The sequence below is a fragment of the Xiphophorus couchianus genome, chromosome 6 (assembly GCF_001444195.1).
Source record: "Xiphophorus couchianus chromosome 6, X_couchianus-1.0, whole genome shotgun sequence".
Lineage (NCBI taxonomy): Eukaryota > Metazoa > Chordata > Actinopteri > Cyprinodontiformes > Poeciliidae > Xiphophorus > Xiphophorus couchianus.
In genome coordinates, this window is record NC_040233.1 from 1,991,869 (window position 1) to 2,017,043 (window position 25,175).

A 25,175-nucleotide genomic window follows, 5' to 3' on the forward strand; every position below is an offset into this window, starting at 1 on the left:
GTAATATTACTGTATGTCTGAATAAACATGTTCTAAGATTGCTTTAATTTTAAATTTGTCAGGTGTATGAATAATTGTGGGCTTACTGTATCTAACATTTAAAATTCATTTTGTTGTCTCATATTTCACGGTCTCTACACTCGCATTATGCCATGCTGCATTGATGCAGTAATTCATGCAAAAGGAGCCACAAGTATTCAGTGCATAGAATTTTACTTACATGTCTTTTTCTTTAGTCTAATGTAATATTTCAATTTCCTGATGCACTGAATTTGGGTGTTTTATTATACGTCAGTCATTATCAGAACATTACGAGAAACAGGCTAAGCATATTTCAATGTGTGTGTAATAAGAAGTACGAGTTTCACTCTCTGAATTAAGTAATGCAAACTATTGATGTTGTATTCAGTCAGCTACATGCTCACTAAACCTCAGTGTTCAGTTCCATATTTAAGCCTCTTGAGGTAAAAGAAAAAAAGAAGTTTAGATTCAATGTTTTTCCAGAATCTTTATGTTGCCTCTAAATACAACTTATAGGTGCATGTACGTGTTGCTGTGGTCTCTCTTGTTTTTTTTTTCTTTCTGCAGGTCTAGAGGCAGATTCTGGGTTGACTGGTTTTGACTTATGTTAATAGTCCTTTCCAGTCCTTTTTCTCTTTCCAGCCAGTTAATAAAAAAAGTAAAATTTTTTTTATCCCTTCTGTTGTCACTCCATACTTTACCATTTAGCTTGTGTTCTTGTCAGGCAAGTACTGATTCATTAGGAAAAATAGTATTCAATTTTGGAGGCGTTGGAGCTACGAGTCCCTAATTTTGAACTCAACATGGTTTAAATTTTTAAAATAAAGATGCTTTAGAAAAGAAAACCCCTGCAGAGCTATGTTAACATTCTGGTTATAATGTTTTAAGTGTACGCAGCCTAAAGCTGCTTTACCCACATCTAAGCACAGTAATTATCAAAAGAGGAAGACACAACAAGGCAAAAGATTTGTTTCGGCCAGGGCTTGAGTCCTTTGCATTTAATTTATTTCAAGCACTTTTAATACGAGAATAATTAATATCACACCAGTCTGAAGCAGACAACCATGTGGTACGTTTTTCCCAATTGCTATTAGTTGATTTGGGATGAACACATTTAATTCACAAACATGTAAGTGGAAAAGTTTTGTGTGAATAAACAGTGTTCCAGAAACAAGGAGACTCTGCTTATCCTAATTCAGTAAGTGATAAAAAAAATACTTCAAATACAAATAGATGAACGTGAATGGATACTGCTGAAGAGCTTCCCATTCCTACTCTTAAACTGTGGAAAATTCAAAAGTTTATTTAATCCTGAATCATGTGCAACTTTTCTCCCGAGCTCAGCTTCTTTTACCAATCCAAGTTCAATCTCCCTTTACTGTGGAAAAAAGTTTATCAGACAAGACTAATTAAACATTTTCTGAATTTAAAGGAAAAGTGATAAGTGGAGAAAAAACAACCAAGTCCCTTTTGTTCACAGATACAAAACATTTAAATCTAAAGTCAATGTCTCAGAATGGTGACTAATCTTTTCACACATTTAAACATAAAACAACTGTAGAAAAACAGATGTGACACAAATCTGAACTGAACGGCAGAAGGAGATTGATTGATTTTATCCGACTCCATCTACTCTCACAAGGCCACAAAACATCACTAGAACACAGCTGCTATAAGGTCCACCATTATACAGTATAAGTCTATAGCATAGGTTATTATTAGCACTGAAACAAGACAGTTCCATAGCAAAATATACAAAAGTTCACCTATTCCTTCATCCACCTGTGGAATTCTGAAGACTCTTCTACGACTGAACAGAAACCAGGATGACTTGGCAGAAAATGTAAACTGTTTTTCATAAAAACACGCTAAGAACTCAATAAAAGTCAACTAAGCCATGTTTGTTGATGGCGTTGAGGCATGAGAAGCAAGCTGGAACCACAGACACACACACACACACACACACGTTTGCGCAGGTATCTTTGCAGGGACTTTCCATTGACTTCCATTCATTTCTACAGCCTAAACCTTACCCTTACACCCACACACACGCACACACCCACAGGGCCATCTTTTTCCCCAGTCTGAGAGCTCTGGAAGACTCCAGAGGAAGAGCCTTCATCCAGACTATTGTATCGCTTCTGAAAACCATGCTAAGGCTATATCTAGCTTTGGCAACATGGTATGGCGATGCATACACAGTACTCAGGATTAACAGGTCTGGATGTGAGGCAGAAAGCAAGTTCTATAGTGCAACATGTGAAGAGAAGCAGCTGTTTTCCTGACTACGCTGCCCAGCAACCTGCTGTCTGGCTGAAACATCAAAGGCCTTAAAAAACAGAAAGAAGTCTAAAAGGCCATAAATAAGTTTCTTCAATGAAAATAAAATATTTACAGACTAAATCAGTAACAGGTGCCACAGTGATCTGAAAACTAAGAGAGGAAGTAAACAGTTTAGCAGTCAGTGTCTGTCTGTTTTGTCTGGGGCCAGTGATTGATTGATTGATGGATTGATGAATGGATGGATAAATGGATGGACTTATTTCTTGTCTTCTGATAGAATATTGTTGACTTGGTCACAGTTTTCTGGGTTCATGCAAGGACATGTGATGCGTCGTTTGGGGGAGAACTAAAACCCTTCTTTGCCTTTAGACTTTGCTTTCTGCTGAGCTCCGCCTCCATCCGCCATCCCTCTGGACTCCGCCGGAGACGGGTTGATCCAGGACGCTGTAAATGCTCCTGGCTTCAGGCTCGGCGTCTCCTCCACCTCCTCCAGGTCAAAGTTCAATTCCTGCACTGCCTCCTGTTTCTTAAACGAATCCCTTCGCTCTGACAGAGCCATCTTCCTCATCACTTCCTTGGGATGGTGGCTGCCGCCCCGGTGCTGAGGTGAGCTGGCGGCGGGCCACTGGTGGTTCACGCCGGCGCTGGCCAGGTCGTGGGCCTCCCTCTGCCCCCCGAGGCTCAGCCCCTGCCGGCCGTGTTCACCCACACACACGAAGCTAGTGGTGGTGTCCCCGTCTTCGTCCTCCAGGCCCTCCCCCTCCGATAGTGGCATCTCCATGGTGTGGCGTCGGGTACTGTATGCCTTTCTGTCTCCATGGTAACCTCCCTTACCCATCTTGTCTCCCGTCAGCTTCTCTGCAGATTGTACTCTCTTGAGCAAGGGTGAGCGCGGCGGTTCTACGCTGCGTGGGCGTACCGAGTGGCGAGCAACCATGGGGGGCGACAGTGTCTTCCCGTGGAAGCCCTGCAGGGACTTGGGATGGCTCTGGAGACAGGATGGAGAGCACTGAGGGGAGAGCGGCTGAGGGGGGGGGATGCAGGCCAGGGGGGAGGGGGGGATGCTGCTGGTGGACTTGCAGCGGCCGGCTTTGGCGTAGCGGCCATGAACATGGAGGGAGCTGGGGCGAGCCTGTGGCACCGGAGAGTTGGGAGAACTGGAACTCGGAGACGAGCTGGAATCTGATGGAGAAGGACAGAAATATAGAACAAGGTCAGATTTAGCAGAAATATTTCCTCAGCAGCAACACACACGTGCATGCACACACACTCGGACTCAGGCTACGCTCATGCAGCAGATCAATCACCCAAGTCAGACTTCTTCACCACAGGCTGTACGGACCAATTTTGATACTTTCACCCCAAATCTGATCTGAAACACTTCCATATGTGGAGCTACATCAAATATTATGTATCCGATCTGCAGTCTGAATTGTCACGTCACGTTTCTTCTGACTTTTAGGTCGGTGATGTGAGACATGCGTCATAATTCTGCATCAGAAGAAGCTGGCCATCTTTACTGCCATAAACAGATTGCTACTGCGCACGCAGGGCACTTTGGGGTCGGAAATCATTCACACAGAAGTCTGACTACAGTCGCATTTAACTAGTAGCATGAATTATCATGCAAAAAGAGTTGGATTTTAGCAAAAAAAAGGGAAGTGAGCATCCAGACCTGCCATGTGAAGGCAGCCTAAAGCTCTCACCTCCAGAGTGGTCAGGGGCTGGGGAGCGGCACGGTGTGGAGGGCCCCGGGGACAGGCTCGGTGTGGGGGAGCCGGAGAGGCTGTCGCTGGACGACTGGGGGAAGCCGGAGGAGAAGCTGCGGCTGCTCTGCATTGGGGGCGGAGCCGTGTGCTTCGACAGCTTCTTAAAGATGCGACGCCTAGTACTGGACGAAAACAACAAGTTAAGGTGTGTTAACAGCCTGACTGTTTAGAGTGTTTCCTAGACAACAGGTGAAGTTGTCCACCTGTCCTGCCCGTCCTTCTTCTTGCTCTTCTTGCTGCGCCTCACCATCTTGGCCTTGTAGCTGGCCTTCCTGGCTGGGCCCACCTTGATGGAGGTGTTCTCCAGCGCAGTTGTTTGCAGAGTCACCTTGTTGCCGCTCTGTCCAAAAAGAGCACAGCAAACAGAAAGCAGTACAAATTGAGGTCAGCTTTATTAGGTGTGTTTGTTATGGGGCTTAAAAGCCTGGGAACGAATGGAACTGGCATCTCTGTGTTTTTCTTGTTTTTCTCACCTGCATTGTCTCTGACTGCAGAGCCAGAGGCAGGTTTACATTGTATTATTACCACAGACTTTAATGCATTTCAGTGGGATTCATGTGAAAGGAGAAGGAAATATGGTCCACAAAGAAGGGGTAAGAATTGGTATAGGCCAAATTTGGAATCAGAAGGTTAGACTTTTTAAAGTCTAACCAGGTTTTTGGCCAATAGATGATCAGCCAAAAACCTGCAATTGGTACAGCCCTACACAGAAATGTAAAACAGATCAAAAAATTTAATGGTGAACAATGTAAGAAAGTTCAAAGCTTTATCTCAGAGGGCAAATAGAGGATATGGTTAAACAATTACGCTATCATTACCTAAATTACACCAGAAGGCTTGAATGTTAGTTTAACATGATAGAAAAGTATTAATTAGAATAAGAGCTAAGATTATTTTGGTGGATGGCATGATAAACCCTTTTACTAGCAGCAAACAATCAGATTTTAATCTGGCAGGATAAAAACTCTGGACCCAAATGTCCAGAAGGGAAGAAAACATTTTACACAGTAAGATGCGGCTTCTGTAAAAAACGAAAGTGCTTAAAACCAACTATTTCTCACCAAGGACAACATCCTCATGAAATGTTATGGCTGCTGGATGTTTAACAAGTAAAACTATAAATTATTCATTAGCACAACTGATTGTTCCCAATCCAATCAGTTGCACACAGTCCTACATCTGTCTTTGAACATAGGGTTTAGGGTTTTAAAGCATAAAATGTGACTTGAACCAGAGCAGGGTTAAGCTGGGCATAACATTATTCCTAGAACAGAGTTCCAGGTAAACAGGATGCTGCATTATTGCAGGAATAACACCTAAAACAATTCAAAGCTTTATGTTGTTCCCACACCTTGAGCAGAAGCTCCACCACCTCAGTGTGGACCAGACCCTGGACTGACTCCCCATTGACGTGGGTGATGAGGTCGCCCGCCCTCAGTCCTGCCTCGTGTGCTGGACTGCCATCCTCAACGGACTGAATCCAAACCCAAACACAACATAAACAATTAGTCTTTCACTTTCCTACACAAAAAAACCTCATGATATGAAACAAACATGAACATAGATCCCATTTTGCTTGCCTGTTATTGCATCATCGGAGTTTAATTCCCCCCCAAAAAGGGAAAAAACAATGTCACGTTAATGTGAAATTTTAACATCTACATAAAATTTTGACCGACTTGCGTCCAGACCCAGTCAGATATTTACATACTGTATGAACGTTCCATTGAAGTTGCAGTACGTAGCTTAAAAATATGTTTTTTCCATATTTGTTGTGGTGACAGTTTGCTACGAGACAGATAAATGAGAAACAACTCACTGATGAAGTTTCTCTGACATCATTGGTGGCTAACTACCGTTAGCATTCATAACATTATCTGGTGACAGGGACAAATTGTAATGTAGTGGGGGGAATGAGCAACAGGCTCAAGAGGGTGATTGACAGCGCTAAGACCCTCCTCCTGACTCAGATTGGACCAAAAGTTTGGACACACAGTTGTGTCCAAACTTTTGGTCTGTACTGTATATATACAGTATATAGCTCCACACACAATGAAACAGTTCCACTGTCAAGCATAGTAGTGGCGCCATTATAATATTCTACACCTGATCTCAAATCAGCAGGCAGACAGCTCTATGTTCCAACTGAACAATTATCCCCCAAAATTCTAACCGGATTTGAAATGAATAAACTATTCATCTTCTGGAATGCTGCAGACCTCAGCCCTGCTGAAAATTAGCCTGAGGTATCATTAAACGTCTGGACCGAGACCAGAGAAATTCAAATGAATCCAATCAAACTGGACTCATTTTGATTTAATATCTATTTGATAAAGTCCAGAATAAATTCAACTATAACCCCCCAGTTGTTGTTTTTTTCTATTGCCTGTCTATACTAACGTTGTGTGTAACCATACAAAAATGGTTCAAATGCATCACTAAAAGTGCAAAACATAACTGGAGTTTAATGCTGATGATGAGTTCATGTAAACTTCAGAGCAGGACTGTCCTGGCTGGACCACCTACCCAGACCATGTGATGGACAGTGTAGACGTCGCTGTCCCCCATGTAGACCCTGATGGCTCGCAGCGCAAAGCCAAACCTCCTGCCAGAGCTATGGATGACCACTGGGGGCCTGAGGCAGCTGATGCTGATGGGCAGGTCCCGGCTGGGGGACGAGTCCCGGGAGGATGGGTTGGACGACAAGGACAGGGACGATTTGGGACTTAGAGGAGGACCAGCTGAGTCATCTGGTTACACAACAACAACAAAAAACAAACAAAAAAACCCTAAAATGATTATGTCACTCTAACAGGGATTGCACTATTATATTATTATCAGCTGTCTTTCTATTAGTGTGTGCTAAACCATGTCTATATTCTTTGTCTATATTCAAAAAACCTGACATTTTTAACCGTATGAATGTTTTATTAAAGCTGCAATTGTGGTGTTTCCATTAATTAAGAAGCATGAATAAGATAGTTCACATGATAAGTCAATAAAAAACCCTCCGCACTATCATTCCCCCACTACTTCCTGTCGTTGTCTTCTTTTCCGCCAGTACTAACATCTGGCTGTTTATCATGTGACTTGTGTGATATGAAAAAGTTTCCATTGCAGTTTTGTGAAATACAACTATTTCAATAAGGCTGAAAGACCACCTCATCCCAGCAACAAAACTCTTTAGCGAAAAATGTGTTTTTCAAATCTGATGCGTTTCCATTAGGCAAATTTGTTGTCGTAATATTAATTTGCGCAACTATTTGGTCAATGGAATGCACCAGTTGTTCCACACAGTGGTATCATGTCCTCCCTGCCAGGCAGTAGGCGCAGCGTCTCAACATGACGGTCCTACCTGGGGTAATGATGAGGGACAGACCAGAGATGGAAGCAGACTTGGGGACGTTTCCAGCGGAGGACCTGGGTTTCTCTGGGGTCTCCAGCTGGTGGGCGATGCGCCGCGACGCGCCTCTGCGGAACGATGGCCGCGTCCCCGTGCTGTTGCTCCGCAGGCGGATCCGTCTCAGGTTGGAGACAATCCCTTGTAGGACCCGGTGCAGAGCGTGAGCGCGGACATACTAATAATGAGCCAGAGGTGAAAACAGAAATGAGCTTTACCTTCCTCCTCAGTGGGGATGGCGATGCGAGCCGCTGCGTCCGGGCTCTGCGTGCTGTTTATGACCAGCGGGCTGCCGCTGCGTTCTGAATGTGACGAGCTGGAGGAAGCACGAGGACGAAGACTGCACACACAACGCAAAGCAGAAATGTTATGGTTTCAGTGACATTGGGAGGAATTTGGTAAAAGTTTGTTGTTAAACTCATGATAATTAATATAAAATAGAAATAGCAGATTAAATTTAATTTTTGAGAGTGATCCTTTATTTCAAACTGCATTGGGAGGCTCATAATGATGTAAAAGCTAAAGACTAAAACAATGGTAATACTAAATCAAATTAAGTATTTACTAACAAGGGAAAAAAACGGGACAGTGAAAAAGATTCAATAAATAAAAGAAATTAAAAAATCTAGAGAATTGGCTGAATTGGGTGATATGCTCTATCTTCCTGGTTTTAGTCAGGAGGATTGATTTTTTTTTAAGCAGACCTGAGAAGACATTGCTGCAGTAATCAATACAACTAAAGATAAATGATGAGTTTCTCTAGATCTTGCTGAGACATTAGTCCTCTAATCCTGGAGATGTTCTGGTGATAGAAAGTTGACTTTATAACTGTCTTTATGTGACTCTGAAGGTTCAGGTCAGAGTTCATCACTACACTCAAGTTTCAGCCTGATCTTTACTTTCCAGCTGTAATAACTGAAGTTGTGTGTTGATTCTAGATCGTTCCTCTTTAGGTCCAAAGATAATAACTTCAGTTTTGTTTCTGTCCAGCTGGAGAAAGTTATGACACATCCACGCATTTATCTGTTCTAAGCATCTATTCAGTGATTGGATGGTTCAGAGTCACCTGTAGAGGTGTCTATCATCTGCATAATTATGCAGATAATCTTATTTCCTGTTATAACAGGAGTGGGAGCATACTGATACTGACTAAGAAGAGTCCTAGGATTGAACCTTGGGGTTCCCCACATGCGACTTCTGTCCATTTTAATGAGAAGTTTCCTATTGAAACAAAGAAACCCATGTTCTTTATGTAAGATTCGAACCAGCTGAGTACTGTGAGGTCCAACAGAACCAGCACTGTGGTTCTTCCACAGCCTGTATTTATGTGGATGTCAAAGAAACTTTGATGAGGGCATTCTCAGTACTGTGGTAACCATGGAAACCAGACTGAAAGACATCAAAGTTGTTGATCATCATTAGGAAACTATTTAAATGTTGAAACAACTTGTTCAATAATTTTGCTGATGAACGGAAGTTTGGAGATTGGCCTAGTAGTGCAGTAGTGATTTGTCAAGGTTGTTCCTCATCAGTTGTTTGATAACTGCCACCTAGACCTTTTTGTCCTTATCTTATATTCTTGCTGTTGACAGGGTTTTAAATATTGTTCAGTATCTATTTCTGTAATAATTATGTTAGTTTTTTCTATGTTGTGTGTGTTTTTGACTTGTGAAAAGAAATGTTAAAAAAATGAACAAATATAAAATAAATTCTACTTCTAGAATCTCAGAGAATTATCAACAAGGTTATTCAAATAAATCTGTTTTAACATAATTTTCAATCATGCAGTCTCTAGGTTCCCTGTCATGGTTTGGATAACATGGTCAGATTTTGACTCTGGTAAATGTCTGGGCGTGTTTGCCAAAACGGGATGATCTTGACAGCACACATGGACTGAAACGATACCTGCAGCCGACTGAACAAACATCCTCTAGTATTCACTTCTCAGCTGGAATGTACTCCATTTTTTAATGGCTGGAGTACACAAGTCTGAAGGGATCTTTTTTTTTCTAAACTAATTCTTTTTAGAGGTTAAGTTATTTTTTACTTTAAGTTTCCTGTAAAATATTCTAAATTGATCAGATATGTTATGGGCCACATACAGCTTGTGAGATCATTTTATTGATTTATTATGAAAGACCCACCAGTATAGTCCTTATGTTGCAATTTTGTTTTTCTATCTTTCAGCCATAATTAAGAATAAGTTTGCTTTGGAAAGTGTTTATTTAAAAAAATCCCTTCCACACTAAAATTTAGGTTTGCATATGAGTAAAGAGAAGTGTAGACAAAGTCTGATCCTGCTATCCATCTTAGATCCATATTTCAAATGCAATTAATCTGAATAAATCAAACTGAACAATTTTATTTACAAAGCAATAAATACTTATTCAGGAGTATTCAGGAATACTTGTCCTGAATACTCAGGACAAGTATTCTATTACTTGTCCTGAGTAATGGACAGAATGTGACAGAAGAGTTGGAAAGAAACTGTTGTTTTAAATCACTTTCAAGGTCAAACTGAAATCTTCAGCAGAAGTATATCATATTTATAGCAGGACACCAATTTCACATTTCAGCATTCTGAAATGTGAAAATGTGTAAAAACCAAAACGACTGTAGTTCTACTCAGTTTATATATACATAATTTAAAAAATGTGTATTACTTTTGAATCTTTTAGAAATAAAACTACAGCCAAGACAGTACGGAGGTTTAACTGACTCTACATCAGACTGATTTCAAGGACTCACCTCCCTCTCTGTCCATCTGTCCTCCTGTCTCCAGCAGCCAAGTTCTTGTGTCCGTCTCCCGGTGAGAGGACTCCCCTGCTGTCCCAGCGGTCTTCCTTCTCCTCACTGTGGCTTCGCTCTGACGATGACAGGCTCTGATTGGATGGGGTGGAAGTGGACAGGTGCTCTGTGCTGCTGTACACCTACACATCAGAAACAAACATGTCATCTGTTACAGCCTATATGTGTATTCCTCCTTGCATAAAGAGGAACTGAAACACAGCCGTTAGCAGGGCGAGGTGTACCTTGCTGAAGCGGTGAGCCACCGAGGAGAACTGTCTGAGCTCCAGAGACGACTCATCATCGTTGGTTTCATCATCATCTGAGCCCAGGTGACAGTAGCGCTCCGACCGTGCTGCAGGATACAGCATCATCATCATCATCATCAACTAAAGAGCTTTAACATTAGTCACAGCTGAAACAAAGTGCTGAGCATCAGTAATAAATAAATAAAATGCATAAAAATAGTGGCAGACCTAAGCACACAATAGTAAATTTAACACAATAAAACAACACAGTTAAACAGATAAAATCAATACCAATACAGATGAAATAAAATTAAGTCTCAGTTGGTTGAAGGTCGGTGAGACAAAATAAGTTTTCAGACAAGTTTTAAACATGGACAGTGAGTGGACAGTGAGGGGTCTGTCGGATGTGCAAAGGCAGAGCGTTCTAGCTCTGAGTAACAAACAGAGAAGCTTCCACTTACAACTGGGAATGACCAGGAGCAACTGGGAATGACCAGAAGCAGCTGGTGATTTGCTGGGTCACTTGGGTCTGTCAGCAGACCCAAGTGACCCAGAAGGAGTTCTGTTAAATAAGGCGAGGCAAGTCAGCTTAAAACCTTCAAAACAATCAAAATTTAGTTCATTCTAAAGAGTTCACTTTAGAATGAACTCTAAAATACGCAGTAAGTGGAGAGATATAGAGGTAATGTTCTCTCTCAAATGTTCCTGTTAGCAGACGGGAGCAACATTTTGCACCAGCTGACTTTAAAATCAAGGTAATTTGGAATAATTTCATCACAGCTAACAACTGTGATGAAATGAAGGAATGAATTACTGTTTCATTCTGTTGCCTTGAAAGAATAGATTTTACCTTTGCTAGTTTTTGGAAGTGATGAAAACTAGACTTGAATGTGGTGCTTATTTGACTGTTGAGTTTAAAATTACTGTCCAAATTAAGACCAAGGTTTGTAGCTGTGGACATAAGAATCAGAAACAGAACTGGATCTATGCCGTGTTACCAGACCTGCTGAATGTTTTGACATCTTCACATTCAAATATGTTTCTGAAATGATCTACGCACTGTCAAAGTAACTCGTGTCCTCTTCAGACTCCAACTGAGGTACGAATTCAGCTTTCTGCCTCAGGAGGCCGTTCCAGTCCAGGCCCAGGAAGAACATGTGACTCTTCACCTCCGTGGTCCCAGCTGTAGTAAAAAGAAACCAGTCATTATTTTTCAAAGGGTTAAATGTGCCCCAAAAACACTTAGAGGGTCAGTATTATATATTTTCCAGGCACACCATGTCACTTTACTGCGCTATCAACTAACTATGTTACCTTCAGTTGTTCTAAAATCCTATATATGTCAGATTCTACTTTGTAATTTAATGGCTTGACATTGGGCCTCTTTCTGAAACTTCACCTTCAGGAAGTCATCACAAAATGGCTCCTCTATGAACCCTTTAACAATGTTTTACCAGCACTGCACTGAGAAGATTGCTAACTGCTGCTGGCTAGTCTGAAGGAGCTGAGTGGGAGCTGCTCTGTAAGGAAGAAGCTCATAAACACCAGCTCTAAGGAGAAGCATCGTTACCACCCAGCAGTTTTGCACACCTTAACAGTTGCCATGGAGATTAAAGAATTTTTCAAATATACATGAAAGAATCAAAGCAACACTCCTGTTATGTTTACGATGAGGGAATAACATAACATGATGTAAAGCTCAAAAAAGTCAATTGTACATATTACTGCCCCTTTAACCTTTAACCATGCAAAATGGAGCTTACGTTCCATGTTAAGGGCTACAGCGAATGTGAGTGTTATTTTAGACATGAAGATTAGGAGAGGGGGAAACAGCAGTTTACCATCAAATCGGAAACAGAACTGTATCTATGCCATGTTACCAGACCTGCGTAGATCTGGTAACACCAATCTGCATAGATAAAAATAACCATTTGGTCCACAAAGATTGTGCAGCTATTTTTGCTGGGGAATCTATTACATCCATTTGGATTTTCTAGCACATCAGCCGGGTTCCAGTCTTTACTATGTGGCCGTCTGGGAGAGTGTCATGTCCTTCCCGCACATAGACAGAACGAGTCTCATTGTTCCACCAACCTGTTCCCAGGCGCTCCAGAGGATTCTGCCTCAGCAGTCGGGTGATCAAATCCTGCGCATCAGCTGGCAAAGCGTCTTCCCCTTCTGGCCAGATGATGTCATCTTAAACAGGAAGATGACATCAGTGATTACGCCATATCCAGCAATCACTGGACACGGAGTTTTTCTCCACTATGAAGTGTGTACAGGAGCCAAGAATGATGCTCGACTACGAGCCTCGCAACTCACAGTTAATGTTACTACAGAGTAGTAATGTTACTACATTAAGTGCATCCTAAGCCTGGGGGGCAACCAGGCTTTACTTGCCCCCCACCAGGTTAAGCATTGTTTTCTTATTTTAAAGAAGTTTTTGGTACAGTAACATTAGCTGGGCAATTATGTGATTAAGGGAAAAGCATTTTACCATTTTCATTTTGACTGTCTGCTTACCGTTAACAACCTGACCAAAGAGCTGCTCTGGGGTGTCTCCAAAGAAAGGCACACAGCCAACCAGAAACTCGTAAAGAATAACACCCATAGCCCACCAGTCCACAGGTTTGCCGTAACCCTGCCTCAAGATGACCTCAGGAGCGATATACTCTGGAGTGCCACACACCTGAACACAATGATGACAGGAAAGGAGGGCTAGTAGTTAGCTCAGTTTCACAACCTCCACTAAAAATCTTGAGACAAGACCCACACCTGTTTGTCTATGAATTCTCTGGTGTCTTTTTCAATGTGTCCCTCATACAGGTTGGTCGTCATGTTCATTAGCCCGATCTTTGACAGCCCAAAGTCCGTCAGTTTAATGTGGCCCATGGACGTGATCAGCAAACTACAAGAGAAGAAAGGAAGCAGAGCATAAGTTACAGAGCTAAGAGAAGTTTACATCTAATAATAACCTCAGAGTTTTTACTTTAGACAGAAATAAAACCTCAGAGGCCAAAAGCTCTAAAGCAGATTAAAGTAATGTGTGAAAGCAAGAGTAAGTTGGAGAAGGTTTGTTTTGCACAACTGTCGGGGAACTCACTTGTCAGGTTTGAGATCTCTGTGCACAATGCCATAGTTGTGAAGGTACTCCAAGGCAAGTACGGTCTCTGCAAAATACATCCGGGCCATGTCGACAGGGAGGGGGCCGATGTTCTTCAACAGGTTGGCACAATCTCCACCTAAAGCAGAAAGCAGGTCAGCTAAACGGATCTTTTCACACCTTTCAGCATTTTGAGTGACATATAATCAATGTATGCTAAATTATGACAAGTTACACCTTCATGCCTCTGGAGACAACTTGTTATATCCACAAGAGAATCGATCAACAGGACTATTAAAGAGCACAACTCTTTGGTAGAAATAAATCTATTGATGGAAGAAAGTCATAGGAATTTCCATTTAAGGTTTTCTAAAAGCCATGTCTCCATCAGTCTTAAAATAAGCAAAACTGGTACAAAACAACACAACTCAACTGTGTTGTTCCACAATCCAATAAATTGTGGAGGCAATGTGACAAAACGTAAGTAGGTTCAGAGGGTTATTCATAATTTTGTAAGGCTATAAGTGTTCATATTAGTATGCATCTTTAGATGTCCTGTGTATCCATTTACCTTCAACATACTCCATGACCATGCATAGGTGCCTCCTGGTCTCAAAAGAACAGAACATGGAGACCACAAACGGATTTTCAGCGAACGTGAGGATGTCACGTTCCACAAACACCTGCTGGATTTGATTCCTAAGAATCAGGTTTTGTCGGTTAATCTTCTTCATGGCAAAACGTTGGCGGGTTTCTTTGTGGCGCACCAAATATACGGCCCTACATGGCAGGGACAGAGACAGATGAGAGGAGAAAGATGACAGGACGCAGAACAAGACAGGAACAAAAGACATTAGTACCAATAAGCTTCCCAACAACATTCAGATCTGGTGTAACTGGTGTAAACATAGAATTTCCACTGAGTCAAACAAAACAGTGTTGCTCACCCGTAGGCTCCGTTGCTAATGAGCTTAATAGTCTCAAAGTCACTCTCCAGCGGTTTCCTGCGAGGAGGGGTGCAGGCAGCTCGGCTCTGCATCCAAAAAGGAAAGAAAACACACAAGCAGCTGTGTCCCTCTGAAGCAACAACCAATCGTCTAAAAGATTTTATGTACAATAACTGATTAAAATGTAATACATTTCATCTTCACAACTCATTCACTCCAAGAGTTCTTGGGTAGCTTGCAATGCGACAACAAACCTGTACTGGTGTTGCCTCTCCAGAGTCATCAGACTCCCTACTGGCTGACCTTTGACACGGACTGGTCTGCTGCTCCAGATGGACCATCTCTGCAGGACCAGAGGCGAAATTGCATCAATTAACAGGACAAGGATTTGGATGCAAACATTTGGATTTGCACATCTGTAAGCAATTCTTTATGTAAAGCCATTAAGTGAATGAATGGATAAAAAAACAATTTCCTCCAACTTTAAACTTAGTATATTGTTGTTCAGTGTCTAATACACACACACACACACGATTGTTTCTCCCAGTATTAGGACTTGGAATTGTAATTTGTCTGAGCAACTTTATTAATCCCTAACCTTAACACTTACTGTAAGCATCTACATTCCAAACCTAAACCAAAACCTAATTTGTCCCATACCCATTAACCTGCCCCCTAACCCTGAACATGTGAGTCCGCCGCATTAGGACCAGGTGTTGGTCCTCAGAAGATTGTTGAATACCACAAAAAGGTCGAAAAAAAGGCTAGTAAACAAGTAGACCCACACACACACCCTTATACTTCTATTGGTCCGAGGACTTTGTATTGACTTTTCATTTCAGTCACTGCACTTATGCTCAACTCAAAAAATTCTCCCTAATCCTAACAATTTAATCCATTCCTAATCATAATTCACTCCGTACCTCTAAAGCAAACAAGTAGAGCACAAAAGATCTAAAAGAAACAAACAAAAAACGAAAATGTCCTAACTTTCCACAAATGACCTCCCTGACTTGTAAACAATGCTTATATATGCTGTATGTGGCATATACAAGTACACACACAAGTTTGTATTTCTACCCATATGAAGATTTGTTTAACATCCATTCATTTTAATATCTGCCCTTATGCCTAATCCAGATATTTTCTTAAACTATGACTGGTATATTCCTAACCCTAACCAAAGTCCCATCCTCAACTTACCTATAAACCTAACCTGACTCTAAACAAGGAGGTCCACCATATTATGATGGAGTTTTGGTCCCCATAAGACCCATTGGTGTTCAGAAGGCTAGTAAATATGCCAGAAATGGTACTAAATATGGTATCTAAAAAAGTACACACATACACACACAAAGACCAAGTATTCAGGGTTAGTGCGAAGATTCCATTTAAAAACATCACATGTAGGCCTGTCACAATAACAAATTTTGCGGAGCGATTAATTGTCTCAAAAATTATTGCGATAAACGATAATATTGTTTGAAAACCTTTTTACACTGATTTAATGGAAATTATGTAATAATGCATGCGATTTCCTACCAAAGATAGATACATTTTATTTTCTAAAGAACACTTAACACTGGAACTGATAAACAAAATAAACAAAACAACCAAAAACAAAAAAAAAAATGGATTCTCAGTCTCCATTAATAAAAAATGTACCTAAACAACATAAAGCCAAAGTGGAAATAAATACTGCATTCAACCAAAAGACTGCAGATTATGAAGTCTGTATACTATGTTGCCCTTCAGTAATAATTAGATTTAAATAGAGAAGATGGGCACATCCGATTACCTGATGCAATAGTTCACACTACATGTTTTTTTGCCCCTATTTTTCCCTTAGGACAATCTTAGAATGTTGGCCGTTCTCTAAGATTGTCGCTTACGATTTCATAACTGATCAACCTGTAGTTTATTGTGTGTTAGGTAGATCGTCATGGGCTCTTCAATCTAAATCAGGGGTTTTCCCAGACTGGGAGAGTTAAAGCAGCTTGCTGAATGTGACAGGTAGCCAATCAGAAAGCCCGGAATCCCTCCCTGCTTTCTGAGCGGAAATTGCAGAGGGGAATCCCAAACAGCTGACATGGCGCAACCCGAAGTCCAGCGGACATTGGAGATGATATGTGGAAACAACATTAATGTTTATTCAACATTTCGTGCAAAGAATATAGAAATGACAAGGGAAGGAGTTGGAGCGAAATTGGGTAACTGTTCAGCTGTTCTTGTTAACATGACATAAATAGGTTATAATGATTTTCATTCAGTCAGGACTGACACTAGCCACATGCATTGCAGGTAGATTGTAGTAAAGTATTGATTAATGCCTGGTTTTAAAATTAGTTAACTGGAATTGTAGTGATTATATTGTGCCCATTGGGACACCACACGGCAGGACCGAACCCGATCGAACAGTTATATCTAGGATTTCTGTCGGCTAATGTGTGGTCTCAGGTTTTGAAAATGGGCCGACAATCGGCCGACAGCTCTAAGATCGTGTAGTGTGCGCTGGGCATTACACTAAGGAAATGAGGAAGGGAGATGTCAGTGGAGAGCACCGGAGTTGAGCGTTTTTTCATTCAGTGTCATCAACAGAAAGAGAAAAAGGCCGGAAGAGACATAATGCCGATAATTAAAATGAGGTTGATAGTTTTAATTTATCATAAGATTAAATGATTTATCGTTTATCGCGACAGGCCTAATCACACGTTTAAAAATTTTTCCAGCAGGTTTTCAAAAATTCCACAGTTTAGGACAAAACAATTACCTGGCCGGGTATTATCTGTATGTTCCAAAAGTCATTAGATCACTTTTGGTGAACCAATGCTGGTTTCCATGCCAGCAGAGAGGCAAAGGGCTATTTTTTGGCATGTGGAATAGATTCAGTCAGCTCTATTTCTAGAGCTATACCAGTTTATTTGCCAAATCGGGACAGGGTCAGTCTTCACTTAAACATTTTTAAAGTCCAGTTTGTAGACTTGGTTTTGATGAAACATTGTTTTGTTTGCCATATAAAACAGAAATTGTTTAAAACCATGATCTTAAAAGGGTCTGAACGCCATGGCAACGGTGCATATTTCTGGCTTCTCATGAAAATAAAATCAATGAGTTGTAGAGACCTAAGCTGCATTGCTGCATTAAAAATTAGAGAATATTTCTATCTAAATCAATGAAAATACACAGATTTGTTTTCTCAGAAATTCTGATTTTCTTTATTAGAAAACTGAATAAAGAATAAGTTCTGAAAAGTAATTTTCATTTTTTTTCTTCCAGACAAAACAAATACGTACTTTTCTCGTCTCTAAGAACTAAGAATAACAGACAATCACATTAATAACATTAACATTTCACTTTAAAATATGAGTGGAAACCATCATGTGTCATACATTAGGCACACATAATTAGTAGGGATTTCGGCAGCACCTTCCAGTGGATCTCTAGTGAGGCCAAGCTGGCTGATGATGTATCGGGGAATATCAGTCTTAATGCCCTGGCCTACTTTGGCTTGGCCCTCTGCAGCCTCCAAGCGCTGATAGAACTCCTCTGGATCAAACTCCTGCAGATAAAAAATACCCCAACATTCAGATACGGTGTATGCAACATCAGTGGCTTTATTTAACTCTTTAATTGCAATCTGCAATAAAAAAAACAAAACACACAAGGAGTTAGGAGGAACAAGAAGCAAAGCATTTCTTCACCTCAGTGATCCGAGCTGTACTTTGACAGACAACGCTCTCAGGAAGAAAGCAGCACTGTTACCATCACAATTACATTAACAGACTGCAGCAATGGTGACCTGAAGGAAAAAGCATGTGTTGCACAGTGCAGGTGTGTGTGGCAGGAAAATGCTGTATTGGAAAATGTTTAGATTTTATTGCAAAGAAGAAAACCAGATTTGGAAGATAACACACCCCCGATAATATTTACACAGCAATAACAAAAGCAAACTTGCTTTGGTAACAGATAACACTAAAAATTATCTAGAAGGAATGGACTGTGCCAAACAAACGAGTTCAGCAGCCATACTTTCTTCAAAATAGGGCAGATAGAATATTAGATTAGATATGGCAGATATTTCTACGGTGGGTAAGCCTGAAGTACGGAAAGTACAAAAACCAAGAAGGGTTAAAGGACAATAGGAAGGAGATGGAAAAATTATTTTTCTTATTATATTTTTCTAGCAATTGTCTTTATCTATGGCGATCAAGACCTAGGAAATATTAAAATAATATTCTATGTGTAGGAACCATGCGGGCCAACTCTAGGGCCGGCTGCAGCTGTAGCATCAGGTACATGTTGACACCACGCTGTGTAAAACACAAAGCCTTCAACTGCTCATTACTACACTAACAGCATGTCATCAGTAAACATGACTCACTGACATAACATGCTGATGAGGCAAGAAATATTATCTTTAGGGTTTCAAGACCGTAAACAACATTTAGTCAGGCGTATATGATTATTAGTCAGTCTGCCGGTGGTTCTTACCAAACACTCCAGCAGCCTGGCAGGTCTGGAGATGACGATGAGAATCTTCTTCACCAACTTGATAATAATGGTCACCTCCTCGCTCTCTGAACGCTCATAAGCCTGACAAGCACAGGACAAAGGATGATGGATTATTACTGGGACTTAATCCAAATGATACAGGCAGTGGGACGGATCAGTTGATCTGAGGACAGGCAGTCAGTCTGACTTAGACTACTACACACACTGTCTTCACATCTTAAACGAGAGACGGGAAACAGCAGAAGTAGAGAAAGAAAATCATTAAGTTATTAATCAGTAACACGTCAATTATAATTGAAAATATGTACATCCTCTTTCAATTTTTGTTTTTCTAATAAAATAAATCTGGCTTTCTGCACGTCTCAAACAGGAAAGAAATCCTCAGCAGGGGCAGCTTAAATTAGCCAATATACTGAAATTAAAGCTGCATTATGTAACTTTTACAAAAAATATATTTCTTACATATTTGTTAAAACTGTCTGACAGTCACCATGTCCTGACAGAGTAACATGAGACAGATATTCTGAAAAAAGGAGCTCCTTCTCCTCCTCCCTGAGCTGCTATTACTGTCTTAAAAAATGCACCAATCCTGGTCAAAAACAACCAATCAGAGCCAGGAGGAGGGTCTTAGTGTTGACAGTCAATCTCATGAATGTGCTGCTACATGTGCTAATGGTGGAGAAACAACTCATCGTTACAGGAAAACCGTTTATCCGTCGTAATCGGTGGCCATGCTAACTAGCCTTAGCACATACTGTACAACAGACTGACAGGGAGAAGCTGTATCATAGCTGAGACCAAGGAGGCAGAGAATGAGCAGCACACACACGGCAATATCATATCATTTTAATATGCCATCTCATCTGCAGTGTGATGCTGTTGTCTTATTCAGCCATTCTGTTGCTGCTATATGGAGCTAAAACTGTCTCATAACTCACAAACGCACAGACCAAGACTCACAAATGCAAAAGACTCACAAATGCACAAGACGAGATCCACAAATGCACAGGACGAGATTCAGAAATGCACAGAACGAAATCCACAAATGCACATAACAAGATCCACACTTGTATTTTTGATGCAAACACAAATAACAAATATATCTCGATTTACAAGCCGTTTCTGGCCTGCGAGTTACGCTACATTTGTGTGAATTTTGGGACTCCACCACCAGGTTTGTGATCCCAGTGTCTCAATCCACAAATGTCTTTTTTTTTTAATGGTCTATCTGATTGGATGATCAGCAGCCAATCAGATAGCTTCCTTGTTTCACCCAATCATACGATTGAAGCCCCTCATTGGGGTAACCTATGTTTCACCCAATCACATTAACCCATTCCAGCAGTGCCGTAGCACCAACAGTTTAGACATCAGCCTGGATTCTGGAAGCGAGAGATAAGCGGTAAGTGAATTATCTATCTAATGTATTTAGCTATTTATCCCCACATTATCTTTATTAATGTTAAGCGATTTAATTGTGCAACTATTATCACAAGCTAGGGGTCTAAGTGAGTAAGTTGTGCTACCGAGCTATGCTAGCGCTTCTGCATACTAATAGTGTCAGGCTAGTGTCTTTCTATATAGTTGGATTTCTTGTGATTAAAGCAACTGTTTAACAGCTTGGGTTTGTTAAGCAGCTCCGGCTTTTGTGTAATTATCAGCACGGAAGCTGTTCTCCACACCATAATAATAGCCTTTCTATATTATGAATTGTTAAAAAGTCCTGACCCTTAAATAAATTATAGCAATGTAATAATTCACTTAAGTCATCCTTTTGAGAAACACGAAATGATTTTTTCTAAATTTATCATACAACGCTGAATATGTCAAAATATGTACCCATCTTCAAAATACACATTACGCATTTCTTTCATTTTTTCTTAGGGGGAGCTGGTGATGTGTAGTCTCTGCTCCTTTTTCTGATTTGTGAAACTTCAATAAAGTTGATTTCACCACTTTTTTTTTTATCTTGGTCACACAAGAACTGCTGTAATTCCAAAACTACAACACCAGACTCTTCTTCTAGGTGTTGTAGTTTTGGAATTAGAGCAGTTCCTGTGTGACCAAGATGAAAAAAAACTGCACAGGAACTGCTTTAATTTGAGTTTTTTAAGTTCTGGTTTGGATTTGTGTAGGGTCATCAACTTCTAGTCAGTGTCTTTTCTGAAATAAAGTCACTTAAAAATTAATTAATTCTGAAGCTCATTGATTCTCAGTCATTACTGAGATTTACGTCTACTGAGATTTTTTTCTTTTTTGTGGACAATGACTGCCTTAGCCTTAACAGACATAAACATGCAGTAAAAAATCGATTTTAAATCAGTGTTTTGCACCAAACAGTTTTTACTATTAACAGGTTTTTATTATTAAAAACACGACAAACTAATGATGGTAAAGGGCCGCACTGGATTAACTCGGGGAATCTCATCTGTCTGTGTATCAATCAACTCCAAACTTCTTCTTTGTTCTGTCACAATTATCTATTTATTCCATTTTGATGATCATGCTCCAAACTTTGCCAGGACTGATCACCCCGCTCACCGCTTCCTAATACACACAAAGCCAGTATCCTTCCCATTCATACCTGGTGACGTCACTCCCACGTCGACACACCTAAGTGTCAAAGTCGCCTGCTCCTGTCATATCAATAATTACTTATTTCATTCATATGGCTCTTACAGAGCCTCAGTAAAAACTTGTTTACTATTATTAACTGTTTGGTGCAAAACACTGATTGAAAATGGATTTATTTTTTCCTGCATGTTTATGTCTGTTAAGGCTAAGATGGAGCGGCACTGAAAGCAGCTCTTTAAACCATTCAGACTACGAACACAACAGAGACACAAACAAATGATACACAAAAAGAATCTTGGTCTGTGCATTTGTGAATTATGAGACAGTTTTAGCTCCATACTGCTACTGGGATTAGCTCCAGAAGGATTGATGGATTGTGGTGGTAAAACAAGCCCAAATCATCAACTCTTTACCACCAAGTTTGTCAGTTGGTGTGTGGTATTGGTTTTTTTCCAGCTATAGAGCCATGCATTATCAATTTCCACTGTGATCTTGCATTTCCTTCAAACACGAATTCATACGTATTTTATGCTTTGCAAACTAAAGCCGGACAGCCAGGTTGTTTTTCAAAAATAACTATTTCGGGCATGCTGTGGTGGCGCAGGGGGTTAGCACGCCCCACGTTTGGAGGCCTTAGTCCTCAACACGGACGTTGCGGGTTCGACTCCCGGTCGAGACGACCTTTGCCGCATGTCTTCCCCCCTCTCCTCACCCTCCTTCCTGTCAGCCTACTGTCGAAAAAATATGAGCCACTAACGCCGCAAAAAACTCTTCGGAGAAAAAAAAAAAAAAAAAAGAACTATTTCTCTTGGCAACCTTTCCATCGCCACATTTGTTTAATCTTCTTCTAATGATGTGATCATGATCCTTGATGTTAAATATGATACATGTATGGAGTCAAAGTTGTTGAGAGTTTTGTAGCGTCCAAGCACTGAATGACCCAACATTGTGGTGATGTTTTTAAGACATCTACTCTTAGACTCAAAGGTCTGAATGTTTTTCTCTTGATTGATCATTCTCGTCCTATGATTTTTTGGAAGTTCTCTTTATTAGTGTTCTGAAATGAATGGAAACCAATCATCCTTCTTTCAGGTCACTCATCTTTCATCATTTGCACCTTTTCACTTTTTAATGCAAAAACGAACATAATGATCAAACATGCCCTACATAGCTGAGACATTCGGTGGAGTGGAAAGAAAATGTCACCAGCAAAGGATAAAACCTGTTTCACCAAAGACAACATGTTCTTCTTTAAATTATTAGAATAGAATAGAATAGAATAGAATTACTTTATTCATCCCAGCAGGGAAATTACTTCGCAGTTACAGCATAGAGACAAGACACACAACAACCACCACTGAGTAGCAATTGTAGACAAAATAAAAAATAAAAATAAAATATAACATGCTGTCAATATAAAAAGCAACTTAGAGCAGTCCTTGTAAAGATTCAAAAAATGCAGATACAGTATGTATATGTAAATATATGTACAGCAAGTGTGCCACAGTGCAGTTGTGCAAAATTACTGAAAAAATTAAGCAACAGTCCCTTACATAACCAAACACTTTGAGGGTAAATCTGTGATAACTCCGTGACAGATGGACAAGAACCAAAATCAACAAGAACAAATTACAGAGACCTTCCCAGTTTAATTTGCTGTGTAGCTGTAGTCCAGTAGAGCAGTGGTCCCCAACCTTTTTAGTTGCGCGGACAGGTCAGCCCTTTGCAATTTTGTTGGGCACGCAGTACTCCTATGTTGTTTTGTTACTCATTCTGCTGCAAGTTGGCTCAATTTTGACGCGCAAGATGTAACCGGTAAAATCCGGTTAAGGATTTTCAAAATAAAAGATCTGGAAGTAGTTCATTATTTCTTGCGTGGCCCGGTACCAATTGGTCCGCGGACCGGTGGTTGGGGACCACTGCAGTAGAGCATCAGTGTCACAGAGGAAGACCTAAGCTACCAAAGGTCTAGCACCAGATATCATCTGAAATAGGAATGTAAAATATATAAGCATCAACATCAATGTTGGCTGATGTCCATCATTTTTTAACATATCTGTCCGATAACTAAAAGTAGGCAGATATATATTAGTTTCTGGAATTGGAATGGAGGATGTTGTTCATGTAGTGTTTGTTTGGTCATGTGACTGATGGTGGTGCAGCACAGGATTGTGGGGAGTTTAGCTAAAGCAGAGAAGCATTGCTGAAGTCAATTCTTTTTCAAAGCGTCAAAAGGGAAGTGAGAAATATATAATGGCAATAGATATTGATTATCGGCCATAACAGCAATATTAATAATGGATAGCAACATCAGCCCAGATTTTTTTAATCCATGCATTCATAGTCTTAAACACATTTCAGTGTGCAAGTTTCTGGGAGGAAGACCCACCTCATGCAGCAGCTTCTCCAGCTTCTCCTGCAGCTCCACAAAGTACCTGGATGTGACCAGGCCATCCTGGGACTTATCCAGACAGTCCCGGGCCAGCTCCACCAGCTGGTGCTGAATGAATCCCAGCACACCGTCAGCCAGGGGCAGAGCGGTGTCCGGAGAATACTCCGAAATGATGTCCAGCAGCCGACCCTCCATCTGAGCTGTTGCCTGGGAAACCAAAATGGTAGACATGGTTTAAAATATGTACATGTTTTAACAAAACACCAAACATGAATGAAGAATACATTGACAATTCTAAACGTCTCCAAGAGATCTGAAAGATGAGCTTCAACAGAAAGTCAGCAGAAAACCAGGGCTGGAGGTACAACGATGACTTCACCTTGGGAAAGCGCTCTTTGTAGACATGATTCATCATGACAATTTCATTGTCGAATGTTCCACAGGTCCGGCCAGGGCTAGATGAGAACCAGACAACACAAGAAAATATAAAACTTTTAGTGAAAGAATCTCTTGATGCTTAATTTTAAATCAACAGAGCAAACCAGAAGCTGATAAGATGGAAGACAAATGTTCATATTCAAGCTAAAATAAATGTTTAGAAATATTCAACTGTTGTAATATTGTATTGTGGTCTAAGTTACTGATACATCCAGTGTCAGAAGTGTACTCATCAGCATGATGGTTATTCATTTTGGCCTTTTATCAATCAAACATACAACATAAGGATCAAAATGATACACTACAGACTCAAATATATACATACGCCTTGCTAATGTGTGTAAATGCTATATCTTAAACAAGCTTCTGGCATAATTCCTATCAGATATTTAAACACATTTTGTGGCAGAATTTCCATTTTTTTACTAAGACAGTTTCCTACCACCAACCCCAAATTTGTAATTTGTAATATGTAATAGCTCAATCCTGATTTCAGTGTTTTAGTAGACCATTCCAGAAGCTTTACATTAGCCACCACTGTCTGTCCATGCTTCAACCATTCAGCAGATGATTTGAGGTGAAGATGAAACATCTGGAAGTAGTTCTCAGTTTTCTTTAGTGTATGCACTTTGTGCAACACACCAAACCCACAGAGTGATGCTACCGCCACCCTACTCACCCTACTCGCTGTACTGAGGTAC

General features: G+C 40.6%; 1 protein-coding gene across 5 annotated transcripts in view; it reads right to left on the minus strand.

Annotated features, from left to right (window-relative positions):
* Positions 1 to 541: 541 nt before the first annotated feature.
* The window catches only part of mast3a (microtubule associated serine/threonine kinase 3a), a 47,807-nt gene continuing 23,173 nt past the window's right edge, over positions 542 to 25,175 (minus strand). For 3 of the 5 annotated variants that reach the window (XM_028019872.1, XM_028019876.1, XM_028019874.1), the window contains 21 exons: positions 24,416 to 24,491; positions 24,034 to 24,243; positions 19,050 to 19,151; positions 17,985 to 18,117; positions 14,813 to 14,901; positions 14,559 to 14,644; positions 14,183 to 14,391; positions 13,612 to 13,750; positions 13,284 to 13,416; positions 13,032 to 13,197; positions 12,603 to 12,704; positions 11,569 to 11,691; positions 10,506 to 10,615; positions 10,222 to 10,403; positions 7,692 to 7,813; positions 7,429 to 7,617; positions 6,600 to 6,823; positions 5,425 to 5,547; positions 4,277 to 4,413; positions 4,011 to 4,195; positions 542 to 3,486 (listed from right to left, as the gene is read on the minus strand). In XM_028019872.1, coding sequence (XP_027875673.1) covers positions 2,651 to 3,486; positions 4,011 to 4,195; positions 4,277 to 4,413; positions 5,425 to 5,547; positions 6,600 to 6,823; positions 7,429 to 7,617; positions 7,692 to 7,813; positions 10,222 to 10,403; positions 10,506 to 10,615; positions 11,569 to 11,691; positions 12,603 to 12,704; positions 13,032 to 13,197; positions 13,284 to 13,416; positions 13,612 to 13,750; positions 14,183 to 14,391; positions 14,559 to 14,644; positions 14,813 to 14,901; positions 17,985 to 18,117; positions 19,050 to 19,151; positions 24,034 to 24,243; positions 24,416 to 24,491 — 3,676 coding nt within the window. In that variant the 3' untranslated portion in view covers positions 542 to 2,650. The remainder of the gene's footprint in view (positions 3,487 to 4,010; positions 4,196 to 4,276; positions 4,414 to 5,424; positions 5,548 to 6,599; positions 6,824 to 7,428; positions 7,618 to 7,691; positions 7,814 to 10,221; positions 10,404 to 10,505; positions 10,616 to 11,568; positions 11,692 to 12,602; positions 12,705 to 13,031; positions 13,198 to 13,283; positions 13,417 to 13,611; positions 13,751 to 14,182; positions 14,392 to 14,558; positions 14,645 to 14,812; positions 14,902 to 17,984; positions 18,118 to 19,049; positions 19,152 to 24,033; positions 24,244 to 24,415; positions 24,492 to 25,175) is intronic. The other 2 variants (XM_028019875.1, XM_028019873.1) reach the window with 2 other exon arrangements.